Here is a 20,820-nt window from a genome sequence, read left to right as displayed (position 1 = left end):
GGGAACTGTATTTGATTGTTCTGACAAGAGGTTTCTAAGCTTTACAGGTGTAGTGCTATAGGATAAGCACTGGACTGCAAACTGCAAGGTCAGCAGTTCAAACCTACCAGCCACTTCTCAAAAACTGTATACAGGGTCACTTTGTGTCAGAATGGACAGCAACGGTAAACTTTTCAGGCATGAGACAGGTTCTAACCCTGACACTGGACAAGTTGTATTCCTCCTCTGATCTCAGTATCTACAGCTAAATGAGCATATTGAAATAGTTGGTAGAACTCTAGGGCACCTTCAAGGAAACCTGGTAGCACAAACAGTTTAGCACTTGCAGTTAATCAAAAAGTTGGTGGTTTGAACCCACCCATCAGGCTGCTGATCTCATGGTCAGTAGTTCTAAACTACCCGCTGTTCTGTGGGAGAAAGGTGAGACTTTCTGCTCCCATAAAGATTTACAGCCTCGGAAACCCTGTACAGGGTTGCTATGCGTCTGACTCGACTCCATGGCACATAACAAAAACAACAAACTACTCTTGGGGAAAAAATATGTCATTCTCCCTCCCCAATATACATCTATCCTATGGGGCCCTTCTACTGTATCACATGAATGGAATTGACTGATGGCACCTTTCAGTTCTCACCTTTGTACCTTTGAGATTCTAGATTCCTCAGGGATTATCTTACCTGGGAGACCATTAACGTTCATGACCTCCAGCATCCAACACAGTGCGCTTTACTAGAATCAGCTTGGGAACTTCTAAAAATTCACATACCTAAATTTAGACATATTTAACCATAACCTCTGGAGAGGGGATTGGGAATCCTTACTGTTTAAAAGCTTCCCAGGTGATTCTACTATGTAGTCCATAACTGAAATCCATGAATCTTCTAGAGTGACTTGTGAACTTTTTACCTGATTTGTTTGTTTCTTTCGGTTGTGCTTTATCATGTGGTTGTCTGATTTCTCTCAGTTCTCTTGTAAGGTTGTAGTGAAGTAGTGGGAGCTCCCTGGTTGGATTTCTTGGAACTCACCCTGAGAGAATGGGGTAGTTAATTCTCATATTTCACTACACTGGCAAAATCATTCACCTATAGCTGTTTCTGCATACGCAGCTGTAAAGATGCCAGCCTTCGATGATAAGGGTGATGTTTAACATTTCTTGAGCCCAGATCCAATTAAGGGGGCAACTTGAGGCTAAGGGGCCCGAGTAAGTCATGCTGAGCAAGTGGCTGAAGATTCACTGAACTTCAGCCAATCTATGTAGTTAACCCCTTGTGCAGATGAGGCTTGATCCAGATCCACTCCCATCAATACTGGACTCTACTCAGTATGTTTTTGATGATCCCCCAGAGACAGTGAGCTTATATTAAGTGACGTATTGGAACTGGCTGGTCCCAGCTGTTGAGCATCCATTGTGGGTCTCTTCCCAACTGCATGTTTACTGATGTCAATCAAGTTGGTAGCTTGAAAATGGCCGAGGGGAGAATGACACCCCAGAATTCAGCAAACACTACAAAAGGGCTCACTCTTCTTGGAGAACTGGGTGGCTCAACATTTCTCAACACACCACTGAGCTTACTGTTGTTGTTGTTAAGTGCTGTTGAGTCAGTTTCTACTCACAGCCACTCTGCATAGAGTTTCCAAGAAGAGTTGGTAGGTTTGAACTGCTAAGCTTGTGGTTAGCAGTCCAGTTCTTATCCTACAATGCTATTCCATGACTCCAAAAGTAGTCTGTTCACTTGTGGGATAATGGAAGTTATCTATCTTTCTCCCAGATCAACCTTTGGGTAGGTATTCCTCTTTTGGGTCTTAGTTTTACCCTCTGGAATAATTTAGAAGACATCTAATCCCCCAGTCACCAACGAGTCCTTCAGATATTTGTGAACAGCTGTAATGTCTCTCTGCAGTCTTCCCTTTTCTTAGCTGGGTACCCTTAGTTTCCTCAACATTTTCTCAGGGAGTTTGCAGGCTCAGTAGCTGTTTTTGAGCACTGTGGTACAGTTGCAGGTTTTTCAAAGAAAACAAAAATTCCCCCAGAGCTGATCCATGAACTCTTTTACAAAAGGCTTTTCATCTTCTTTATATGTTCAGAGTACTGACTGACACTTTATGAAGCGAGTGTGGATACAAAATAAGGTGTAGTCTTGGATATGGTTGCTGTTTGCAGCCACGTATTTCTAAAATACGGGTTGCTGCCAGAACTCTTGATGGGCTCAAATTTGTGAGCATGTCATCAAGATACAAATCATTCTGGTTTCGGAAACAGGTAATTTCCCCACTTCTGTCTTGTTTTCTTCCAGAGGCTTTTGATATTCTTTTTTTCTTTCTTCTCTTTTCTGTAGTGTTCAATCATTTGTCTCCTGATCACCAAAACTGTGTGTCGATTGACAGCATTTTAAGTCCAGGATCCAGTCAGACACGTACAGTGCGTTTGTTAAGCTTTATCCAGCTTGCTGTAATTGAAAGGGTCCTAGTAGCAGGAAGAGGACAGAGGGAGGAAGAAGGGTGGCCCAGTGCTGTCTTAATTCAGAACCGCCACTCCCCATCTTTTTGGAATTTGGGGATCAGATGTGTGTGGAACCATCCTAAGTATTTGTTAACCAAAGTAGTGGTAACTTCCTTTCTGTCATTTAATATGGAGGGCAGGCTCAAGGGATTCTTTGGTCTAAAAGCAATGAAAGGTTGAATAGTCATAGTCAACATTGAAAGGGTAATGTTAGGGATCTTTTGTTTTGAGTAACTGCATCCAATGACCTCCCATAAGCTGAGTAGTGGGATTGTAGCAGCAAAGAGAAAGCCTTTTGGGGGAAGGGGGGCTCTCTGCCTCTTTGTTCTTTTCTCAATATTGCTTTCTTTGTCTTTCATTCATTAGGTTTTAAGTCTTTAGGAGTAGGTGTAATGGCATTTCCATCTTCTTGACAGCCAGAGAGAGAGAGAAAGGAAGAGAGGGAGAGACTTGTATGTATATGTGTTCAGGGCTGCCTGTCAGATGGTGAATCTGAGTAGAGGCAGCTGTTGTCATGGTGATGGCAGGTTGCATCCCACCACCATGGAAACCAAAGTTAAAAAACTGATGTTAAGGCTGGAAGTCACATGATGCAATTTTGTTGTGTTTTATTTTAAAAAAAGAAAAGGGGTTTGGATTTTCAATCTGATCTTTTTTTGTTTCCCTTTCTTTTTTTAAAGATGAGGTTGGGTGGTGAGAAAAATTGCAGTAAGGAAAGCAATAAGATAATGAAATGGGACAACATGAAGTCTGCTGCACCTTCCACCTCATTTTTTTTACTTATCAGCAGTGTATTTCTCCTGCCATCGGGTGAAGAGGAGGGGATACAGTGTGAATTTCCAGATATGTAGCCAGGGTTGTGCACTTATAACTGTTCACATGGAGAGCCCCAGGGGCTTAGGCCTCCCGCCCTTTGGGTGTGTGGATGACACTCTGTTGATGAGCCTGGGAGAATGAGTGGAATGAAAAAGTAAGGACTGTGAAAGGAAATGGAAATGGAGATAAGAGGGTGGTCGATAGATGGATAAATTCAGAAGATTAACATTTTCACAGAATTAGAAAATTCATTAGTAACCCCACTTAGTACCAAGAATATGTTTGTTTGTTTGTTTCTGTGTATTCCCTTTTCTGGATTGGCCTCCTTTAGGAAGGCCTGTCCTTTGAGGTCAACCGTAGGTATGATTGCAGAGAATCCCATCCAGGGCCCAATCAGAAGCACATCAATCTCTGTGCTGAGACTCCTATGGATTTTGGCTTGACTTTTAACCTGGGTCCTCTCGCCTGGGTGAATGGGGAAGTGGGGAAAATTTTCTGAAAAGCCATTAAGGAACCCACTTGGGTCTCCATCTTTTTATCATTCCTACTTCCTACCACAATCTGGAGACAAGGTGAGACAACCTTCCAGGAAGGAGAGCTGGGTTCAGGCCTGTATAACAATGCTGCTTTTAATTTTCTTTTCAGTCTGTGGAGGGTTGAAGAATTGCATTCCTGGCTATTATTGTTGTTAAGTGCCATGGAGTCAGTTCTGGCTCATAGCAACCCTCTATAAGGTTTCTGAGGAACAGCTGGTGGGTTTGAACCACCACCCTGTGGTTAGGAGTCCAATGCTTATCCTATAGCAACACACCGGGCCCAGCAGGCATTCCTGTAGGACACCTATGGGAAGGATGGAGATGGGCAAGACGGAGGTAGACACTCTGTTGAAGTCATGTTGGTAGCTAAAGCTGTGTTGGGGTTTAGGCACGAGGGCTCATCTCTTCATTAGTACCCATGTCTCCAGCACATGTGTCTTTCTCAGTGGGCTCAGGAAAAGGGGATATGATCTCATCAGCATGATCTCAGTATGTTTCCGTCAGAGTCTGTGGGAGCTGGAGCCAGACTTCTGTACTGGTTCACCCCTCCTGTTCTCAGCCCTGGCCTTGGGTGTGATTAATGTACCTTCTAATCACTGGGAGAGATTGCATCAGAGCCATCAGCTTCATAAATCCTCCGTGGGGACTGGTGTTTGGATTTGCTTTCTATATTCCCAGGAGGTCTGGGCCAAATGTCTTAGCTCTATTCCCGGAGGCTCATTACCATAATTTTCTTTTAAATCCCTCATTGGGGTGGGTCTCTTCAATGTCAGCCTGTGGCTGCAGCCAGCCAACCCCCTCCCGGAGACATTGACCACCAACAGATGCTTTCTCCAAGACTTTAAGCCATAGCAAATCCTTAGAGATGGATTTATTAGGGTAATAAAAATGACTGTGCATTTGTATAGCACCTTACGGTTTTCATTGGGCTATCATCTGTCATTGTAGGCTTTGACTCTTTTGTATTTTTGGTTTGGTCCTGTGGAAATGGATAGTGGTGTCTGTCTTCCCCTGCCTCTTTAGCCCCGCATTAGGGCAGCTTTTTCAGTGAGCATCATGTCTCTGGTTTCCCATTGCCAACCTACCTTTTCTTCATTGGCTGCCAGGTTTCGAGGATGATTCCAACTATCGTCATATTTAAAAAATAGCATGAAAGCTTTGGATAGCTTTATTTCACTACTGCTCCTATTTAAGAGGCTGTCTTGGTGTCATACTTTGAAGGAATCATGGAATAGCCAAGGTCCTTTCCCTATTATTGTTACTGAGTTAAAATACCTTGTGTTAGAATGATATTTATGTGCAGGTATAGGTAATACAGAGAGAGGGGCCCTAAGGATAACCAGGCCACCTCTGGGACACTCCCATCTCATAGAGTTAAATGTCTAGGAACAGGAGGCTGTAGAGAGGGAAAGGAGAAAGCACTTTTTATGGACCTGGAGTAAGGGGTGGAAAAAGGAAAAGGAGTCTAAGCCATGCCTTTGAGACTTCAGTCTATTCTAGACTTCCCCAGGAGTTTGTCGGAAGTGTCTGAGTGGCCACAGGTTGCTCCCCACAGAACTGCCTTCTTCATTAGGCCTGGAGTCAGGGAGAGAATACAGCATTTCTGTCTGTCTGCCTACCCCAGATGGCTCCTCAGCCCCTCAGAACACAGTTTCCTTGTGTCCTGATGTGATAGGCTCTGGGAGGAGACTGCTGAGAGCAGTAAGGGTCCAGGGTCAGCATCCTCTTGGCAATAGAAATGGGTAGTTCCCACATGGCACCCTGGATTTGTTGCTTGAGACCTTAGTCCTCCCAAGTCTTATACCTGAATACCTGTACCTGAGAGGTGGGGCTGGGGGAGGCTCTGCTAGCATATGGGCAGAACAATGATTCAGTCCCTAGGAGAACCCTCAGGACTCTGCTGACCAGCAGAGCCCGTGCTATCCCTGTCATCTGGAGGTCAGCTCTTGTCCTAGCTCCAGCTTTCTCTTCTTTAGGAAAGAAATGGTGTGCAGGTGTGCAGGCCAAGCAGTGCTGCTCAAATTAGCTGTGTTGCTAAGGAAACAAGTCAACCATTTGGAGGAAAGAGCATTGGGTAAAGGAGATAAATCAATAAGCGAACCTATTTTTATCATTTCCCTAATGACCGTCTTGAAGCTGCTAGACGGAAAGGGAGAGTAGGAGTGACACAGGTCCTCATTAACAGGCTCAGAGGGAGAAAGGAGTGAAGAGGTGCTTAGGGACATTTGCCAGGAAAGTTTACAAAATGAGGCCCCTGGAGAGCAGACGGTGAGCTGGATACAGGAAAGGAGGCGTCTCTGTAGACTTTAAGGCACTTTCATGATCATGTTCTCATTCTGTCCAGTCCCTTGAAGCGCTCTCATTGGAGCCTCTCTGAAATCTTGTGTGGATTTCTGTTACCAGCACCTTTTTCTTTACACTTAGGTTACGGTGGGTTTTGGTGCTGGTTGTGTCTCCAGAATAATTATAGATTTAATTGACTTTATGATTATGAATTAATGCATGCTCATTAATAATACTCAGAAACACAGTGCATAAAGGAGCAAAGAAGGAAGTGAAAATAATCCTACTGCCAAGTGGTAACTCATTATTCTCCCAGAAAGACACATTGTTTTGTTTTTTCATTTTCACAGTAAAGTCATTTCGTATACACACTAGTGTCCCCCTTTTTTTTTCTGAGTAGGTAATTTGTGTCCACAGTATGTAGTCCAAAGGTTCAAATGTGTATACAGTATAAAGAAAGTATGAGATTTATTTTGTAAGGATACCTCTGGCTCTGATTTCCCTATGCTATTCCTTCATTTATTGACTTTTTCATGTTTGTTGTTGTTAAGTGCCATTGAGTCCCTTCCAACTCATTGTGACCCTATACAGTGTTTCTGAAGAGTTGCTGGTGGATTTGAACTTCCGACCTTGTGACTCAAACTGACCTTGCGGGTAAAGGCATTATCCTGCAGCGCCATACCAGGTTTGGGTGCCTGTTATGTGCCAAGACTCCCTGGGTGGTGCAGGCAGCTAAACACTCTGCTGCTAACCCAGAAGCTCCTCAGAAGAAAGACCTGGTGATCTACTTCTGAAAAACCAGCCACTGAAAAATCCTGTAGTTGTATTCTATGTAACACAAATGAGTCATCCCAGATGGGGACGGCATATTTGAGATCATGGCAACTTGGAGCTTCTTTTGACCTCTCCAAGTTACATCTTGTCTAACCTGCAAGGAGTGTTGGTTGGACCCATGGGCCATCATTTCAAGCACAGGCTCTATGCTGTGGGATGTAACAGAGCCATTGCTGTTGAGCTTGAAATTTTGCTGGTAGAAAGAAATGGGAGTGGCCCCTGTGAATCAGCTCCCAGGGGTGGGAATGAGCAGGAGCCAAGCCCTCAACCCAAGTGAGTGGCAGTAATCATTATCCTGTCTTGACAATGGTTCCCCAGAGGAGGTGTCCTGCAAAGGGATGCCTTGGGGCCTTCAAAAAGTTCATGGAAAAATTAAAAGATAGGGAATTTTTCCACAAATTTTTTGATGTCACCTTTGACTTAACTTTCACTTAAGCTCTTATATTGTGTGTAAGATATTAGGCACTGCTAGCAGAGAGATGAATGAAGCATAGTTCTTGCTTTCAAAGTATAGTTGCTTATGGGAGATAAATATGAGAAGAAACAATAAATTCCACATGTCAAAGGAGTTAGGGGCCTTAGGGAGAAAGAAGCTTCACAGATGAGGAGGCCTTTCAGCTTGGTCTTAAAATATGATTAAGGAAAAAAAAAAAAAAAAAAGAAAGGCCATTGCAGGCTGAGCAGAACCCCAAGGATTTAAGTGCCTTGGTCACTTGGTCAGAGGGAGTTAAGACAATGTTAAAGAAAAGGGTTGTGCAGGTGAATGACTGTGGTCCAGGTAGAACTGATATTCTCTTTTGCTCACCTTTCCTAAGTCCTCTCTAGTCCCATCATCCTCTCTTTGACTGAGTCCATGATACACAGCTTCCTCATAGTTTTGCCTTCTATATCAACATGTCATCTCCATTGTGACTTTCCCCAGACATGAATTCATCCTAAGGTCTCGATGGTTTATAAGCCACACAGGGACACTCTTCTCAGGTGTGTGTGCATCTGAGCAAGCTTCACAATGTTAGGCCAAAGGATTGCTGCTCTGAATGAATCCTTAATCATCAGACCACATGCTGCAAGAGGAAGTGAAAATGTGGTCTTCTCAGAACTTGTAGATTACCAAATTCCAGTTTTCAGAGCCTTCACAGGGAGTCAGTCACAGGGGCCCCAGGAATCCTTATTCCTTCAGATACTTCAGCAGTCAAATAAAGTCTGGCTCATCTGAGGCCAAGAGCCACTCTTCGCCCTGAGTGTCCTGCCACTTGGACATCTATACTTAGACATTCTGGGCTAATTGAATTTACAGGTCCTGGCAGGGAGCCGTGTGCTTGGATTATCTGAGTGGGAAAGTGGAGATGTGGAAGTGGGAGCAAAGACTGGGGAGCAGGGGAACTACAGTAGCCTAAGCCAGTATTGCTGGTGGAGAAGTCTTGAAGGTGCACAGCTGCCAGGACCTGGCTTGCCTATGGGCTCAGTACTTGAGAGCCCATTTTATGTTTAAACCTATACTTAGCACTGTCAGGTTTCAGGGGAAAACCACTCAGCAACCAAAAGCAATCACTATCCTCCAGCAGACCAGTCATGAGTTAGTGACTTCTGCGGTTTGAATGAGAAAGTCCATGTTCCAGTCCTGCATCCCTGCTAGGCACTGAACTTGGTGGATTTGCAGAGCAAATTTCTGGACTCGCATGGGGGCTTCAGGCTAAGCTCTGGGCAAGTTACATGAAACATTTTTGTCAGGATAAGGATGGGGAGGAGAGGGCGCTAGTTTCACTATAAGAAGGGGCATTTTTTTCCTATGGCCACCTACTTCCCCTCCCCCACCCCCAGTCTTGGGGACTGCTCAGTGAGACCTGTTCCATGTCTCAGAGGTTCCCAAGTATATGCCTACAAGCACTATCCCCAAGACTGATGCTCTGAAAAAGGGGTTCTGTGGAGGAGCAAATTTGGGAAAGGCTTTGTATGTGGGGTGCACATTATATAGGTTAATGTTAAAAGTTCCAGGAAGGCCTGCTGGGAAGTAACATGCTTATCATCCCTTGTGTAGGCTTTCCTTCATGCCTTTGATTGCAGTTCCTGTGGCCCTGTAATTCTGTGCCTTCACTGTAGGAACGCTGCCCGAGATGGCCTCAACTTCTATTGTTATTTGTCAGTGACTTGAAAGTATGTCGTTATCAGTTCGGTTTTAGAACCTGTTTCAGTAAAGTCTTCAGTAAAGAAGACTTAGGCCACCACTCTGCCATGTCCACATTTGATTTTACCATTTGGGTTTGGGAATTCCAAACCAGGTCCAGGACTTCCTAGCTTGTTCTGAAGGCAGATGGGACACAGGTGTGGCCCTTGACTGCCCTCCATTTGTTCAGTGCTCTGGATTAGAATTGTGATGTGGAGGAGGAGAGGGGTACTGCACCTGGGATCATGGGCACTCAGGGCCCTGGCTGGGCTGGATAGGAGGGCACCTGTTCTGAGATGGTGAACATCTCTGCTGTATGTCTGACTGACTTGGTACCCAGAGAAATTGAAGGAAAAAGGATGACCAGGTGTGAGGAGGGCATCTCCATGCAGTGCCTGGGAGGGTTTAAACACAGTATGGAGGCAAGGGCTGACCCTGAGGTCTTCTGAGGCCTGTCTACTGTTCAGATGTGGGCCACAGGGTATCAGAAGCTGGCACAGTCATCTCTAAGGTATGTGGGAAGGAAGGAGGATGGCCAGCAGCCGGAGGAGGAGTTGTGACTCACGGACGCATGTGATGGGGGCAGACCCCAGTGAGAATAAAAGGAACCTGAGGCTCAGATGTCATCTCATCCCCTGCAGCCTTCCATCCTGGCACCTGGACCCGAGCAACTTGGTGGGGCTGCTCATGTCTGCTTATGCATACTGCCTCTGCCAGGATACTGCCCTCTGCCTGCCCATCCTCAGAACTGCCTTGAATGCCCATTTAACCTTGATACAAATGTCATGGTGGGGCAGGGCGTCATGGGACATATATACGATTTGCTCCCCTTCTGTCCTCTCTAGGAAGAGCTTTGGGTCCTCCATCCTCACAGCAGCTTGGATATGCCCGATCCCCTTCCCTTCCCCCTCTTTGCTCGAACTACTACTCTCTTGTCTCCTGCCTGGTTTTCAGAAGCTGCCAGAGCACAGGTTGCTCAGCAAGACCAGTGGCAACAGCTCGCTTGTGTTTGTCATAACAGTAGTTACAGAATGAAATCAAATGTGCAGAATGACTCGACTCTGGGAGCCAGTGATTCCCTCTTGCTCTCTCTTCTAAGAGGCCCCTTTCCCCTCCCACTGAGCTTGCGGCAAAACCTTTCTGCAGGAGTTAAGATGCTGACGCTTGAGTCATAAACCTGTTTTTCAAAAAGGCGCAGGGAGCCCCCTCACCTGTCTTCAAAAAATGGAACAGAGTAAAACCTGGCTACATTTCCATGCATTTATTATCCCTAGAAGCATGGACTTTGCTGTCCTGCTTTCAGATGTCCAAGGTTAGAGGAAAAATAAGGTGGGACATAGTCAACTCCTCCTGGCCCCACTAAATATTTTCATTAATTGGGTATTGAGATAGAAGGGAACTCACAAAGAGGTTTTTGTTTTGTTTTGTTTTGTTTTTATAGTCCTAGGGTTGTTCTTTTACTTGCGTGAGCAGAGGCCCTGGAAGAGGGGACTCCTGATGTGATTCCCAGAGGAAGCAAGACAAACACAGCTGGATCCTTGTGCAAGCATCTTGACGTAGTCCAATGCTTTGAAGACTGGGAAGAACTGGGGCCCGAAACAGCAATGATCATGTTCTTCCTCCCTTCTTTCCACTCCTGTTTGCAGCCCTAGTTAATTCCCAGATACGTAATTCACTAAAGACTCTGGAGTGTCTGCCGTACATCCAACTGTATATTGATTTCATGTTTCCTTTTCTTGGAGAGATTACTTTGCATTTAGGACCCAGTTGGAAGCGGTGATGGTTTCATATGCTAAGGGGTATCCTCTCACCAGACTGTCTCCTAAGCTGGCACACATCATGCAGACTGCACAGGCCCAGTGGGTGTTGATAGAGTTTGTGTATTTATATGCATGGCTGTCTTGGAGATTGCGTCCCTCTCTATTGGGTGAATTTACTCCTTAACCCCTCTTTTCCACGCCATTTGAGTACATGATCCTGGCAACCATCATTGCCAACTGCATTGTCCTGGCCTTGGAGCAGCATCTTCCTGAGGACGACAAGACGCCGATGTCCCGCAGACTGGTACGTGGCCCTCTCCTTTTCACGTTCTTCCCCTTTTGTTTGTTTGCCTTGGTTCCCTTCTCTTTCTCTCTTTTCTTCTTCCTTACCCCACAGCTCTGGGACAAACCCCACTAGGATTCATGAGGAAGAGAGGCTGGTCTTTTAAACCCTGGATCCTAGGAAGTTTCAAGGGTGTTACAAACACTTTGTAATGGAGACAGGAATCCATTTGTTTCTCTCCCTCTTCTCAAGGAATTTTTGAAGTAGAGAGAGAGGAGAAGTGGAGGGCAAAAAAGTAAATGTGAAGGATGCTCAAAGCCTGTATGCATACGTGGGCATGAACTCCCTAAACACTTAGACCCACATTCTCCTTGAAGAAATGATTCCCATGTCTAACATATTCCCCTTAAAGAGAGCAAACAAATTACTTAGCATCCAATTGTGTGGGTTAGTGCCTGCAGTTTGAAACTCTTTAGATGAGGACACTTAAACTTCCAACTTATGGAGATGCCAGCAGGGGAAAACAAATACCTGTAGGGTAAAACCAAGGTGATTTTGTGACTTTCCTGAGAAGGAAGTCTGGTGCCTAGGTGTGACCCTCAGCCCATGGTGTCTCCAGCTGATTACCAGGGATGTCCCTTGTTTCTGTGTATGCTGTGAGTCACCGAGAGTCTGCAGCCTGAGGTCTCCTTTCATCCTCCGATAGCCTCATTTCCCAGTCCAGATGTCCAGGTGTTCCTGTAGGAAACAGAAGAGGGTTTGAGGAGAAGTGGTGACTGGCGTTACACTTTTGCCTGTGTCTCATGAAGCCCAGTCTTCCCTTCGCTGGTACCTTTGCTCTCTGACCCCGCAGGAGAAGACAGAACCGTATTTCATTGGGATCTTTTGCTTTGAAGCTGGGATCAAAATAGTGGCCCTGGGGTTCATCTTCCATAAGGGCTCGTACCTCCGCAACGGCTGGAACGTCATGGATTTCATCGTGGTCCTCAGTGGGTGAGTTTTCCTCCTCTTCTCGATGTGGATAGGCATTTATGAGTAAAATGACAGCCTGCAGGGGAGGTGGAGATGCTCTGTGAGGTATGTGTGGTAGTGGGCAGAGGCCCTGGGACTCTCAGTAAGTAAGGTCTGGCTGCTGCTTCTAAGTTCCCATTCTGTGTGTGGTTAGTGCTGAACACATACCTCCTGGGTAGGGTGGAATTTCCCAGTGAGTCTTTTCACCGAAGCAAGCAGCTGTCCCTGGCCTAAGGGACACTCACAGAAAATCAGCCAGTGGATGCGATCAGGTGCAGAGTTTGGGGCATTTGGAGAAACCAGGCCAGATTTTCTGAACTGATAATTGAGACTCGTGTTCTCATAACTCAATGTTTTGTATGTGTGATTTTCAGATTTTATTAATATGAGAAGGTATAAAAATGAGTCACATTTAAACATTGGCTAAATCATTCTTTAGGAAATAAATATAGTAATGCTACTTTGGGACTGGCTTGATATTATAGGCAGCGTATATGAAGGTAATGCGCTTATTTAGATATTTGGCAAATCATTTTTTGGTATGAAGGAGTTCTAATGACACTGGGTTGGCACAGTATTGTTGGTGGCATCTGTGATGGGTCTTACGGGTCCTGGTGATGGTCATGCACCACTGAGCTTTGTGACTTTCTGGAGAGACTGCTGGTCCCCTGCAAAGAAGAGAACAGTCCATGCTCTTAAGGGGTTCATGTCCCTGCAAGGGATGTGGCATGGAAATTCCTACACCCAGCTGCCTTGCAGACATAGTTTAAACCTGTTAGAGAAAGAAGAGACCAGGGTAGAAATGTGAGGAAGGAGGAAATATGTAGTCAGCCATTATGACTGAAAAAAAAGGAGAGGGAAAAATTTAAGGAGAGAAAAAGGAACACCCCTTCCTTCAAGAGAATAGTCAGAGGAACTGGGGGTGGGAAGGCGAGGTGTAGTCTGAGAAAGGTGAGGACTTGGGAAGTCAGCACTTAGTTGTTATCTTTTACAATGCAAGGGTGCCTTCAGAAAGTTTGTGGGAAAATTCTATCATCGTTTAATTCCGTTTTCCTACTGACTTTTTGAAGCCCCCTCGTAGCTATAACACTAATATTTTTAACATCTTTGCCAATTGTGATTGAGTGAGCGAGAAAAGACTAAAGATGTAAAGGTCACCAACAGCTAACCCCTCAGTCTTTGTTGTTGTTAAGTGCTATGGAGTTGTTTCTGACTCATAGTGACCCTTACAGGGTTTCCGAGGTTGTAAATCTTTATGGGAGCAGAAAGCCTCATTTTTGTCCTGCAGAACAGCTGGTAGTTTCAAACTGCTGACATTGCGGTTCGCAGCCCAATTCGTAACCACTACGCTACCAGAACTCCTTAACCCCTCAGTCTAGAAATGAATAAATAGATATGGTGATTATTACTGCTGCTACTGTGTGTCATTGAGTCACCCCTGAATCAGCAACCCTGTGTAGAGTTTCTGAGGCTGTACTACTTTATGGGAACAGAGAGCCTCATCTGTTTACCATGGAGCACCTGGTCAGCTTGAACTGCTGATGACCTGGCATTAACAGCAAACACGTAACCTACTATGCTTACAAAAGAATCTTCTGAAGGTTTTCCGTTTTCTTCATAGAAAAGTTTGTTTCTGCATTTTAAGTGTGATTTAATGGATGCATGTAATTTTTATTAAATGTTTTATTGTGAATTATATGATAGTTTACATGAGAGAACTTTAGTCTTACATTCATTCCATCGTATATCATTTCATTGCCATGGTTCCAATCCCCTGCATGCATCATCTTCCGACCAAAGGGCATATCCCAGAAACCCGCCCTCTACACTGGATGCATGTAATTTATACATAGTGTTACAGAAGTACGTTGTCATGGAAAACATACACACTAAGGTGAAATTTTCAACGTCACTAAAATAAGTAAGATATGGCATTAGAAAAGGCCTAAATGCACATCAGAGCTCTTTAGAGATGCTATGATTCTGTCTAAAAGAAAAGTTCTATAATATTACTTGAATAATTTTTTTAAGACTTTTTATTGTGATTTGGGTGAAAGTTTACAGAACAAATTGATTTCCATTTAACAACTAATGAACATTTTGTTTTGTCTCATTGATTGCTATTCCCATAATGTAATATCATTTATTCTACTTCTTCCCTGTGCATACCATTTCCATTTGCCCTTCTTTCCTATCACTTCCTGCCTTCTGAGTTTTATCCCTGGGCACATGCTGCTCTTGCCATCTCCTATGGTTGATTGCTCTAAAGAGTGAGTAGCCCTCTGGTGTTACTGTCTGTTTGGTTAAAAGCTCAGCCATGGGAGTGAGTTCAGTTCCATGCCTGAAGAGCATCTAAGGGCTATAGTCTTGGGATTCCATCTCTCTATTGGACCAGGAGTCCTGGTGCGGTGCTGCGGTTAATGCGTTGGACTGCATGGTCAGTTTGAACTGCAAGGTCAGCGATTCAAGCTCAACATCTTTCTTTGGAAACCCTATACAGGGTTGCTATGAATCAGAATGGACTCGATGGCACTTAACAACAACAACTACTGAACTAGTAAGTCTGGTCTTCTTTTTAATTTTGAGTTTTCTACCACATTTTTCTCCTGCTCTACCCAGGACCCTCTCTTGTGATCCCCATTTAGAGCTTTTGGCAGTGGTAGGTGGGACCAGAGCTAGTCCATTTATTTTTGTTTGAAACTTCATTCACACTATTGTGTAACTGCATAACTCTGCTTAGTTCAAAAACATTCTCTTCACCACAAAAGAGAACTCCATACCCACTAAGTAGACATTCCTCATTTCCCCCTCCTACCAGCCCCTGGCAGTCACTAATGTACTTTCTGCTTTTATAGATTGACCTATACTGGCTGTTTTATATAAATGAAATGATGATACAATATGTCATCCTTTGTGTCTGTCTGCCTTCGCTTAGCATAATGTTTTTAAGGTTCATCTATGGTACAACATGTATCAGTCCTTGATTCCTTTTTAGGGCTGAATAATTATCATATTTAACAGTATTTACATATAGAGTTTAAATCTCCTACAGTACATCAGTTCTCAAATGTAGATTTTCCATACTTGAACATCTGTAAAATCAGCCTCTGTCTTACAATGGTGCTGTTGTTCGTGACCCTTGAATCGTCCTCTGACTCACGGTGACCCCATGCACAATAGAACAAAGTGCTACCCAGTCCTGTACCATTGCAATGATTAGTTGCTGACTGGTTCATTGTGAACCATAGGGATTTCGTTGGCTAATAATTGGAAGTAAATTGCCAAACCTTCCTTCCCAGTTCATCTTAGTCTAGAAGTTATGCTAAAATCTGTTTAGCATCATAGCAACTTATAAGCCCCCACTGACAGATGAGTGAAGGCTATGCATGAGAAGCTTTGGCTGGGAATCAAACCCAGCGTTTCCTCTTGGGAGGTGAGAATTCTACCATGGAACTATCACTGCTCATGAATCGGACAGTAAGGACATGGCACAGTGTCACTGGTAGCTCTCACTCCCCTTCCGTTTTCTTTGTATCTCTCTCTTTCTGTTTTTCTTCTTGCTCTTGCTAAATGCTGTCAAGTCAGTTCTGACTCATAGCAACCCTGTGTAGGATTTACAAGGAGTGGCTGATGGGTTTGAATAGCAAACTTTTCTGTTAGCAGTCCAGTGCTTATCCTGTTTTTCTCAGTGATACATAAACTAATCGATCTTCTTACAACTGGTGGGGTTTTGGACTTGGTCAACTATGTTAACAATATTATACAAACCTCATACTGACCTGCTGAGGCAGGCAGAGCAGGCATGATGGCCCCATTGTAAAGAATCGTTGTCAAGTTCTCAGAGAGGCTAAGAAATCAGCTTCTGTTTCTAACGGCAGATCCAAGAATTAAAGCCCTGCTTTTTGATCCAGGGCCAGTGTTTTCCTCATTGCCCCCCACTGCCTCTTCTCCAGGCCACACGAGTCACCCTTTCCTCCCTGATACCTGCACCCACTCTACTGACAGCTCTACTCCCCACTTCATCTCCAGGTGTCACCTCACACTGCTTCCTGTGCATTGGAGGAGTGACAGGTGCTGGGGCATGACACAGTGCCTCGGGCAGAGACAGCACAGTTTCTCCGTTTCATGTGTGACAGGAAGGAGAGGGGGGTATGGAGATGTCAGACACAGAGGGCTCGGTGTAAGTCCTTATGTCACTGACCTGGGCCACTGCTGACCTTCTCACCTTTAGTGTTCTTAGACCTGTAGGTTAAGGAGTTCATAGTTTAGAAAGTTATTTGTATCCATGACTTACCTTTACTTCATAAATGGGATCACATTATTGTCATTTACAGATGTAGAAATGAAGGTTCAGAGAGGGTAGGTGACATGAGAGTAGGCACAACATCTTCTGGCTACAAATTCTTTCTTTCACATTCATTTCCCACACCTCGAGAGCTCCTTGGGTCTATACATCTGTGACTTCACATTGCTTTGGGTCCCTTGAAGCAATGTGAGATCCAGGAAGGGACATACTACAGGAAGATTTCCAACACAAGCTGAGGCTTTATGCATGGGTTGAAGAGGACCAGAGCCCCACACATCCATCCAATTACTTCTCTTTCTGGACTTGGAATGAAACTTCCTGCTCTATGGTATAGAAGACATGAGACTTAACTCTCAGCATACCATGATTTCATGCAGAAAGGCTGGGTCAAAAGTTCTAGTTGGTTTCTTTATTAATTAGCTGGTTCACTCACTCATTCATTCATTCAATGAGCTTATATTGTTAAATGCTGAAGTGAATTCTGGGACTGAGAAACATCAAATTAAATTTGTACAAATTCATGGAATTTGGCGTTCTTTTAGTGACCTTTTGTCTTACGTAACTTGAGATCTCTTTTGTGTTGGCAGCAATTTAAGAGATGCTAGCTCTGGTAGCATAGTGGTTATGAATCAGACTGCTAACCTCAAGGTCGGCAGTTCAAAACTACCAGCCGTTCTGCAGGAGAAAAATGAGGCTTTCTTCTCCTGTAAAGATTTACAGCCTCGGAAACCCTGTGGAGGGTCACTGTGAGTCGGAACCGACTCCACGGTACTTAACAATAACAACATCTCTTAAATACTTGTCAGGCCATCTAGAAAATTATAAATTATTTGAAGTCATTATTATATGCCAGGATCTGGAATACATAGGTAAATGCTAAGGGATGATGAGAAGAACTCAAGGACACTCATAAGAACAGGGAAATGAGAACAAGGCCTCTGTTCATCTCTATATCCCCAGTGCCTGGACTATAATGATCATCTAGTTTTGAGTTTATTCATACTCATAGTGCTCCCTTGTGTGTCCGAGTAGAGCTGTGCTCCAGAGGTTTTTCAGAAATAGATTGCCAGGTCTTTTTTCTGAGGGGCTTCCAGTCTTTCAGTTAGCAGCTGAGTGTTTTAACCATTTGCACTACCCAAGAACTCCTGGCGTGTAGTTGTGAAGTGCCATCGAGTCGATTCTGACCCATAGCGACCCTGTATAGGGTTCCCAAGGAGCAGCTGGTGAGCTTGAACTGCCGACCATGCAGATCAAATGGCTTTGCAGTCTGGCGCATTAACCCACAGCGCCACACCAGGACTAGGCACACAGTAAAGGCTAATTGGATCACTTGTCATATCCCCAAGTTCTCTGGTCTTACCTACTATAGGTTTACAAGAGAGCATGCTGAAGGAAGCCCAGGATGAGGGAGGGATTGTGTCATCTTCGTCTTTTCCTTTTAGCTCGTGGAGCTAGGCATCTCTACAACTCTCTCATGTAGTAATGGGTCTGCCCACGCTGCTTACATTTTGATGGGTCTGTTATAGAACTTTATGTTGGGAACTCAGTCCTTATGTCATTAAGAGGTTTTGGGTGTCCAGTCATTTGGGCTTATTTCCCAGATCCTCAGTAAATCTGGTAAATAAATCCCAGTTTCCACTTGGGGATTGCTTCCTAGGAGATAGGGGAAAGGGTTGTTGTTGTTGTTGTTGCTAAGTGCCGTCAAGTCGGTTCTAACTCATAATGACTCTGTGTAGGGTTTTATAGAGCAGCTGGTGGGTTTGAATTGATGACCTTGCAGTTAACAGTCCAGTGCTTATCCTACATGGTCATTTTAGCAGAAGAAATTAGGTTGATATCAAGATAGGTATATATAGGTGAAGATAACACTGTTATTAATGCCTGAAAACTATGTGATTGGCGAAGGCTTCCTGAAGGAAGGAACACTTCAAATGAGATGTGAAGGATGGACCCATAGGAATTAGCTAGACAGTAAACGAGAAGAGCTTTGAAAATGTGTATAGATGCTTGGAGATGAGAGCGAGAGAGCCGTCACGGTGCTTCTGGGAACCTGGCAAGAGGAATAGAGAGAGTTGAGCCTGGAGAGATAGGGAGAGGTCAGTTGAGGCCCTGCTGAGGAGTCTAGACATTATCCAGAGGACAGTGGGAGCCAATGAGGGCCCTGAGTAAGGATGTCATGGCTAGTTTTAGCTATGTTCTGGATACTACAAAGCTTATGCTGGAATCAGCTTTGAGAAGAGGAAAGCATAGATGAGAGAAGGGAGCTGTGTTCACATCCAAAGCTGCAGTTTGGAAGAACGTGGATAGGCAAACAGAGAGAGGAAAAAAAAGACTAATGGGAAGAGGAAAGGGGATAGAAAGACCAGGAAAGGGTGCCGAGGAGCAAGGGCGAGCTCCCATTGCACATGCCCGGCATCTCGCCAGTGGCTCTTGCAGTTTGCTACAGCCTGAAGTCTGTTGGTAGGAGGACGCTATCTGGAGCTAAATATATATCGATAGGTATTTTTAGCGGGTTTTCTGTCAGGAGGCCTCCCTAATACACGAGTTTCCCGAGCAGCTAAAGATCGAGGAAAGCATGGTTTCCCTCACGGAGCCCTGTCTCTCTGGTGCTGAGAATGTGGGGGAGGTGTTGCAGAGGCAGGCTGGGGGGCCCAGCCCGATTTAAATCTGTGTGGTAATAGTATGGTAACACTTGGTGTTTACACAGCATCTCCATGCCAGTGAGCCTGGTGAGATTCTGCAGACGGGTCTTTTACAGGGAGCAAAGGGAAGATAGGTGGAGGCAAGAATTGTGAGAGCTTGTCGTTGATGAAGAAACTGAGATTGAGTGAAGAAACATGAGGCACTTGGGGTCTTCAGAGGCAGCCAGTCTGTTGAAGGAGATGAGGTGCCTGAATGTTGTGTTATATTAGGCCTTAAACTATATTACGTTATACATTCTTTCTCATAACATGTTTAGTGGCTGTTTTGCTTGACCAGCCCCCACCTTCTCACCACCATTTTGTTCATCCCTAGCTCCCCTGGGGGAATGGGGCTATCACTTGCAGCATCTACCTTTGTCAAAATAACATGTTTTTCTCTTCCAATGGCATCTCTCCCCAAAGGGTGCATGATGGAGAAAATAGGAGTTCGAATGCAGTATTTTGATTCAGGGGGTGAGATCCGCAAAGCGCAAAAGGAAAATTGTGCAGCTGAAAGGTTTCTTCATAGCTCATGAAAACCCCAGTTCTTTTAAGGGTACTCTGAGTGAAAGTCCCAGTGAGTAGTTGAAGGTCAGTGTAGTTAGAATGACTCCTTGAATGTTCGATCATTTTTATTTATACATGCACTCTGTCTCTTCTTTATATATCAAGTTTCATCATGATTTCTTCAACAAATGTTTATTGAGCATCTACTATGTTTTAGGTGTAAGACGTGGGTACTGGAGGTGAGTTATCTTTCATGACAGGCTGTACCCAAGATGGAATTGAGAAAGAATGGAGGTGTTTAGTCTTCTATTCTCTGGATGATGTCATTTCCTTACTCAGGGAAAGATTGGTACACTTGTGTGTGTGTATGTTATAAATACAGTCCATGGTTGAGTATAAATGTGTCAGTGTACAATTGTGAAGATGCAGCAGTACTATTTAATGTGTGTATCGCTGGAGACAGGAAATAGCAAATAGCAGCTATGACAGTATAGAGTGCTTACCAAAAGGAGCTATGTGGATGTTGAAACAAAAAAGAGGGTGTTTTGATCTCCAGGAGAGCATCCAGCAAAAAGTTCACTTTACCGCTAACTTTTGGGATACAAAAACATAGAAATCACTGAATTTCAGACCTAGAAGAATGATATGTTTGTCCAACATTCTCCTATTATTATAATTTTTATTTCACAGAAGAGGAAACGGAGACCTACGCAATTAAACAGCTCATCCAGTGTCGTACAACTGGTATGTGGTGAACTGCGGCTTGGGTTCTTGTTTGTTGTTGTTGTTATGTGCTGTGGAGTCAGTTCCGACTCATAGCGACCCTGTACAGGGTTTCTGAGGCTGCGAATCTTTACAGGACCTAATTTATGTAACTCTAAATCCAGGACCATGTTGCAGTTATACTCCATGAGTGCTAACAGTGAAAATCTTCTCGTTTTTTCTTGTATCCTGGCCATTTACCTGGGAGTATCAAGAAATACTTTTGAGTGTATATGGGACCAAAATACATCTTACATGGGAACAGGGTCTTATCTACTGGACTCTTTGAGGGTCCGGGGGCCTGGGTTTTAATCCTGACCCTGATATAGCTTTCTCTGGGACACTCTATGGCTTACCTGATCATTAAATATACTAT

The 20,820-nt window shown here is 44.3% G+C and overlaps 1 protein-coding gene across 4 annotated transcripts in view; it reads left to right on the top strand.

Moving 5' to 3' along the window:
* CACNA1E (calcium channel, voltage-dependent, R type, alpha 1E subunit) overlaps positions 1-20,820 on the top strand; it is a 456,151-nt gene that overhangs the window by 19,276 nt on the left and 416,055 nt on the right. For all 4 annotated transcript variants that reach the window (XM_006872551.1, XM_006872554.1, XM_006872553.1 and 1 more), the window contains exons 2-3: positions 11,093-11,198; positions 12,031-12,170. In XM_006872551.1, coding sequence (XP_006872613.1) covers positions 11,093-11,198; positions 12,031-12,170 — 246 coding nt within the window. The remainder of the gene's footprint in view (positions 1-11,092; positions 11,199-12,030; positions 12,171-20,820) is intronic.

Source organism: Chrysochloris asiatica, unplaced genomic scaffold (assembly GCF_000296735.1).
Source record: "Chrysochloris asiatica unplaced genomic scaffold, ChrAsi1.0 scaffold00203, whole genome shotgun sequence".
In the NCBI taxonomy this organism is placed as follows: Eukaryota; Metazoa; Chordata; class Mammalia; order Afrosoricida; family Chrysochloridae; genus Chrysochloris; species Chrysochloris asiatica.
Note: the sequence above shows the minus strand (reverse complement) of the source record. Positions and strands in the feature narration are given on the sequence as shown.